This window comes from Oratosquilla oratoria, chromosome 18, assembly GCF_046742065.1.
Source record: "Oratosquilla oratoria isolate Oo_2021 chromosome 18, ASM4674206v1, whole genome shotgun sequence".
NCBI lineage: Eukaryota > Metazoa > Arthropoda > Malacostraca > Stomatopoda > Squillidae > Oratosquilla > Oratosquilla oratoria.
In genome coordinates this window covers 63,101,449-63,107,506 of record NC_134794.1, presented here as the reverse complement: position 1 = coordinate 63,107,506, position 6,058 = coordinate 63,101,449, and the positions used below count along the sequence as shown (strand labels likewise).

The 6,058-nt window shown below is 38.5% G+C and overlaps 1 protein-coding gene across 1 annotated transcript; it reads right to left on the bottom strand.

The window, feature by feature from the left end:
• Nucleotides 1-1,170: 1,170 nt before the first annotated feature.
• LOC143034944 (uncharacterized) lies at nucleotides 1,171-3,633 on the bottom strand. Its single transcript, XM_076201290.1, has 2 exons — nucleotides 2,815-3,633; nucleotides 1,171-2,557 (listed from the first exon to the last, which is right to left on the bottom strand). Exons 1-2 carry the CDS (start codon nucleotides 2,897-2,899, stop codon nucleotides 2,103-2,105), a joined length of 540 nt encoding a protein of 179 aa, XP_076057405.1. The 5' UTR covers nucleotides 2,900-3,633; the 3' UTR covers nucleotides 1,171-2,102.
• Nucleotides 3,634-6,058: the final 2,425 nt, after the last annotated feature.

The following is a 6,058-nucleotide window of genomic DNA, read 5'->3' as shown; positions in this document are numbered from 1 at the left end:
TCCCTCCCATCTTGGCACCTCCTGGATGACGGGTCATCCCTGCACCATGTCCACTGCCCTGGGTCAGAGGCAGTGTCGCAAGGCACAACACATCCACAGCAAGGCCGCTTCATTAAATCGGCGACCTCCCCTCTCCGTCCCCCCATGCATATAAGGAGAAGACGGGGAGAAATCCCTTCAGGCTGCGTCAAAATTTGCTCACACATACTACCTCACCCCCCATCCCTCCACCCATTCCACCTCATGCATCACAACATCATCCATATACAACCATTCTCCATTCACCCCTGTCCTCTCCCGTCCTTCCTCAACAGACATTCCCCTCTTCCCCAAAGCCCCCCTTCACCCCATCCATCCATCTCATCCTAGGACGTCCCCTCATGTTCACTCCCTCCACATCTGCCTTCCATACCTCTTTTACCAGTCTTTCTTCACTCATTCTTTCCATGTGTCCAAACCATCCTAATACTCTTTCATCAACCCTATCTCCCAACTCCCTTTCCACCCCTGTTCTCCTCCTCACCACCTCATTTCTCAGTCTATCCAGCCTAGTAACGCCCATCATACTTCTCAGACACCTCATCTCAAACACATTTAAACTCCTTCTCGCTTCCTCTCTTATGTTCCATGTTTCTGCCCCATATATTTGACCAGAACATAAAAAGCCGAAAGTTATACATCAGTCATCTGGCTCCCCATGTCCCCACAGTGTAAGGAACCTGGTGAGTTAAGCATATAAACAAGGCGGCGGTTAGTAATGTTCTACAGAGCAATGAATTCCGTGAAATTTGTTATTATGTAATGCTTGGCACGAAGAACGTGCAATTCCAGGACACGTTATATGTGTTTTCAGAAGGTAGGGTATGATTTGAAGGCTCTGCCTTATCTATTGATGATGTAGCTGATACAGTGCCTACACACGGTGCAAACGTGTACCTTATAGTGCATATATGCAGTTTTCTTTATTGAAGTTGTGCAATGTCTGAAGACTTCTTGGGAGATGTAGCAGTCTTAGATCATCTGCATGAATGAGAGCTTAGATGTGCGTACGCACGCACGTATGTGTTTGAATTGTTTGCAAGCAGTGTTGCTTGGGGCCAGGGCAGCTCATCTGTCAAAGGAGTCTAGATAGTAACTAACGGTGTAGGCGTAGACGCTGGCACGCCCAGTGTTGCCACTTTTGTAGAGGCGAATTCCCACAGATTAAAGATTTTTTCCCCACAGATTTCCACAAACTGAAATTAAAATCCCACAAAAATTCCCACAAAATTAATACAGCATTATTTCATATAAATTTATTATTGATGAAGAAAATTAAACATTTTTCCTTACAAAAAAAGCAATTACTTAATATTTAACAACTATATAAACTTAAAAACTAGGTCTTTCCATTATGACTGTTCTGTAGCCTGCAGCTACAGTAGGCCAACCAAAACTTTGCAATACAAACATCATAATGACAATAATTAGATATATAGTTACCTACAGTCTCAGTTTCTTACTGCATTAAATCAAGATTAATGACATTCTCCTCCTCCTCTTCCTCTCTAGAACCTTTAGCACCGAAATTTCTTATCATGTCATCAGTGGGCTGAAAGTTTACACACGACTGATAATAATGAACCAACCCATACCTTATCTGCAACAATGCCTCTACCGGCCTAACCTTTAGACGATTTCTCAGTTTCGAGTGAACAACATTCATTTGAGAGAAAATTCTTTCTACTGAGGCATTTGAAAATGGAAAGGATAATAATGCCAGTACTAGGCCTGAAATGTTTGGGAACATTGTTTGGCATTCAGAAGCCTTACTGACAGCAAGGTGAAGGGAGTGGCACACACACCTAAACAGGGTTAATTCAGGATTATCAACTCTTAAAAGTGCTGAGAGTGAATGAGTTCGACCGATCATCGAACTGGCTCCATCAGTCCCTAGGCCTATCATTTTTTTTTTTTTTCACATCTAGGCCGTCCTCAGCCAAGCATCTTTTAACAGTTTGATAGAGAGTATCAGCTGTAGCATTTTCTATTGGTAGTAGACGATAGAAAGTGTCCACTACAGACTTTTTACTTGTACTGTAAAAACGAATGCAAAGGGCAAGTCAAGATATATTTGCTTCGTTGGTACTCTCATCAACCAGCAAGCTAAAAAATTGGTCTCCAATTTCATTTCTTAATTTTACAGCAAAAGATGGAGCAATGACATATTTCTGAAGACGTGCACATTTAGTATGATGCATTCTGAAATCTTGTAATGTGCGTGATTTCATATCCAACTTAGGCAAAAGTTCACCCAAATGATCTACTGATAAAGCTGAGGCATGTTCAGCTCTATAAACTGCTATTCTAAGCTCAGCAATTTTGACTGGATCTCTCTCTATGGGACGCATAGCATCTTTGATGGACCTCTGGCTCTTGCTTGTAGAGGATTTAGTGTTATCCACGTGTTTCTTGCTAAGAGAGTGACCAATCACGGATTTCATGTGCGCTTGAAAGGAATTTCCGCAAACTTTGCATCGTGCTTTGCTTGCATCACCTGGGACTGACTGCAGCCAACCTAAAACCAAGAAGTCAAAGTTCTCTGATAAACATACAATAGTTATACCATTTCATCCTGCGGTAATTTATATTACGACTACATAAGCACTGAGAAAACGTAGATCTAGCCTAGCGTACACCACACCTTGGCAAAGTAAAATTATCCAGCGGTAATCAATTAATGGACATAAGGAAAGCATACATGTATCTATTTGTATATGCTCTTCATCTATTTTTAACAAGTTAACTTAACAGATTCGAAATTTTTGTCTTTACCTTTAAAACGTTGATCATTTTCCCATGATGGACGGTACCTCTGACTGTATTTCCTTGTACTTTTGTCAGTCATCTTGACTATCATTACCAAATAAAGTAGGTCCTACAAGCACCGGGCGTCTTGCATACCGGTATGACTAACAGCAGCTGAGCAACAGAGCTTACTGTATAACTGAAACTGTAGAGTGAAATAAGCCTCTGGCGAGACTTCTAAAACGTTCCAAAATTCCAACTTGAGCCTGTTGACAAAGGAGTCGAGAGTTTCTACTGGCCAGACCGTGCTTGAACGTATGACGCTTTCGACATATCGTGGGGAGGGTCGACCGTACTTGAACGTATGACGCTTTCGACCTATCGCGGGGAGGGAAGAGAAAACGTTTTCGCTTGGGCTGTGTCTTCATTGTTAAGAAGTAGTCCTCCTCCTCCCCCCTACGCAATCCCTTCCGAGTGCCGACTAAACGAGTGATGGAGTCAGATGGACGCGTCCAGGACGCGTGAGTTATGAAACGGACCAAACTATGATCCATCCCATTCCCAGCTTACCCATATTGTGTACCACAGAATAAGTTCCAGTATTTAAAACTGACTGATTCAACACAACCTTGTTATGTATTCCAACAATACTTTTTCAAATTCTCTTATTTATGGAGAATCTTAGTTATTTGTCTGACTAATTGTTGATTCCATAGAATTTCCCACAAACTGTATGGATTCCCACAAAAAATTCCACAAATTAAGAACAAAATTGGTCTCCCCACAAACAGTCCCACGTTAGATCATTTGTCCCACAGATCTGTGGGAAAATCCCACAAAGTGGCAACAGTGGGCACGCCAAGCACACAGATGAGGCCTTTGTTGGCCGTATGAAAGAGCTTTGTCCGGTGGCGTCACTGTTGATTAGAACACTCCATTACACCATTGCATACTGTACTAATACCCCATGCCAACTACAATATACCATACCTACCCCCCCACCACCACCACGACGCACGAGGACCTACACTATACCACATGCATCACCTCTGAGGCTGTGGATAAGTCTTTAATATACCAGACAATTACTTTTGTGATTTGTTTAGACGATGCATTCCTAGCTTCAGAACAGTAGATTAATCCGAAGAACAAGGGGAAATACTTATGGACCAAATTCTTGAATTCTAAGTTCTTGAAATTGTACTGCCCGAGGACCAAATGGTCATTCTACCTAAAATGACAGTAAATTTCACCGTAAAACATATCCCACTTCTACACAAAAATGTCATTGTCAACAACACTATATTCTCTCGCTCCTAATTTTAACTAACAGCCCTTTAGTGTCATATAATGTGACCTTTCTAAAAAAAAAAAAAAAAAAAAAAAAAATCATTGTATACACCCATGAATTAAATTTTGTACATTTTGTAATTTTTCTTAACACTTCGCCTTGAATATAATGTGTCAGCCATTGAGCCATCACAAACAAAAAGATGATTTATAGATAGAAAGTTTTGTTGTTTTTGTGAAGCGTCGCCTGCTACCCACGGTAAACTGTCCTATCCTATGTTGCAACTTTGCCCAACGAATGTAGAGGGAGGGACCTGTTGCTTACCTGTCATTCATTTCTATTCATAGTATATATATATATATATATATATATATATATATATATATATATATATATATATATATATATATATATATATATATATATATATATATATATATATATATATATATATATATATACCTGTATATATGTGATATAGACCACGGACTGAATTTTATTGTCTCCAAATTTGGTGATGATACTAAACTGTGCGGAATGGCAAATGATCACTTAAGCTTATTAGATATTCAAGAATATTTAGATAAACTATAACAATGATCTGAAAAGTGGCTAATGAAATTTAATAAAAGTAAATGCAAGGGTATGCACATAGGTAGAAATAACAGTAAGTAGGATTACAAGTTATTTGGAAATTCGTTAACAAATTTAGATAGTGAAAAGGATCTCGGCGTAATTATCAGTAACGATCTCAAATAATCTAAGCAGTGTATTTCAGCCTCTGAGAAAGCAAATATGATTCTAGGACTGATTGCGCGATCTTTAGACTTCAAAAGTCCATCTCTCATTAACAAGCTATATAAATAGTTCGTCCACATTTGGAATATGCTGTTTCCGTATGGTCACCGAACCTCATTTCAGACATTGACAGATTGGAAAAAGTACAACGGTGAGCCACAAAACTGATTCCAAATATCAAAAATAAATCATACGAAAATCGACTAAAACATATGAATCTGTTTCCCTAAAAAAACGTAGACTCAGAGGTGACTTGATACAGATCTTTAAGATTCAAAAGGGAATTGACATCAAAAGCGACAAAAAATTCACACTGAATGAGAATCCGACAAGAAATAATGGTCTCAAACTGCCAGGAAATAGATTCAATTTGGAAGTGGGTAGAAACAACTTCGCCAACCGTGTAGTTAATGAATGAAATAAACTTCCTGCAGAGGCAGTGCAATGTAGTTCAGTTCGAAGCCTTAGGAATCATTTAGATAAACATCTAAGCAAGATGCTGTAATGCCTGCCATTTAATTCATATTATTTATTTATTTGTTTGTTATTTATCTATTATTATTTATGTCAATTTATTATTATCTACTATTCACCTGTTTATTTATCATTTAACTTTACCTATGTATTTATTTACTACTTTATTTATTATTATGTTTATTATTATATTTCTATTTCTTTTTATCATTATATATATATATATATATATATATATATATATATATATATATATATATATATATATATATATTTACTCGTATATATATTCATTTATTTATTAATTTATTTATTTATTTTTGCATCCGACCTAGTTATGGACCAAAAGGTCTGTCGGCATTCTCCTCCTTTGGAATGAAGACCCATTCGCAGAAGCATACATACATGCCAATCTTCTACCTCTTTCAAGCTGCATTTACTACTTTCATTTAACGTCTCACTGGTTGTTTTCCCGCCCTTCTGCCCTTCTCTACAAAAATGTCTCCGACCATCTTCCCCGATTTTGTTTGTTGATTCAGACACGAGTCCTGTTCCTGCCACGTGCCTCCTGGGCCGTGAACTAAAACAGTAATGTATCCTTAAAACGCGTTCATTAGTAATGGCTACCTCTCATACGCCGCTATCATTTTATCCTCCTACAGACTTTTCTTCCTCTTCCATAAATGCCGGTCTCATGAGAGGAGGTGG

Excerpts from the sequence above, each read along its gene's own strand:
- LOC143034944 (XM_076201290.1), bottom strand. The coding sequence starts at position 2,899 with ATGATAGTCAAGATGACTGACAAAAGTACAAGGAAATACAGTCAGAGG. Across the intron at positions 2,558-2,814 it reads AAATGATCAACGTTTTAAAG|GTTGGCTGCAGTCAGTCCCA; the intron begins GTAAAGACAAAA and ends TCTTGGTTTTAG.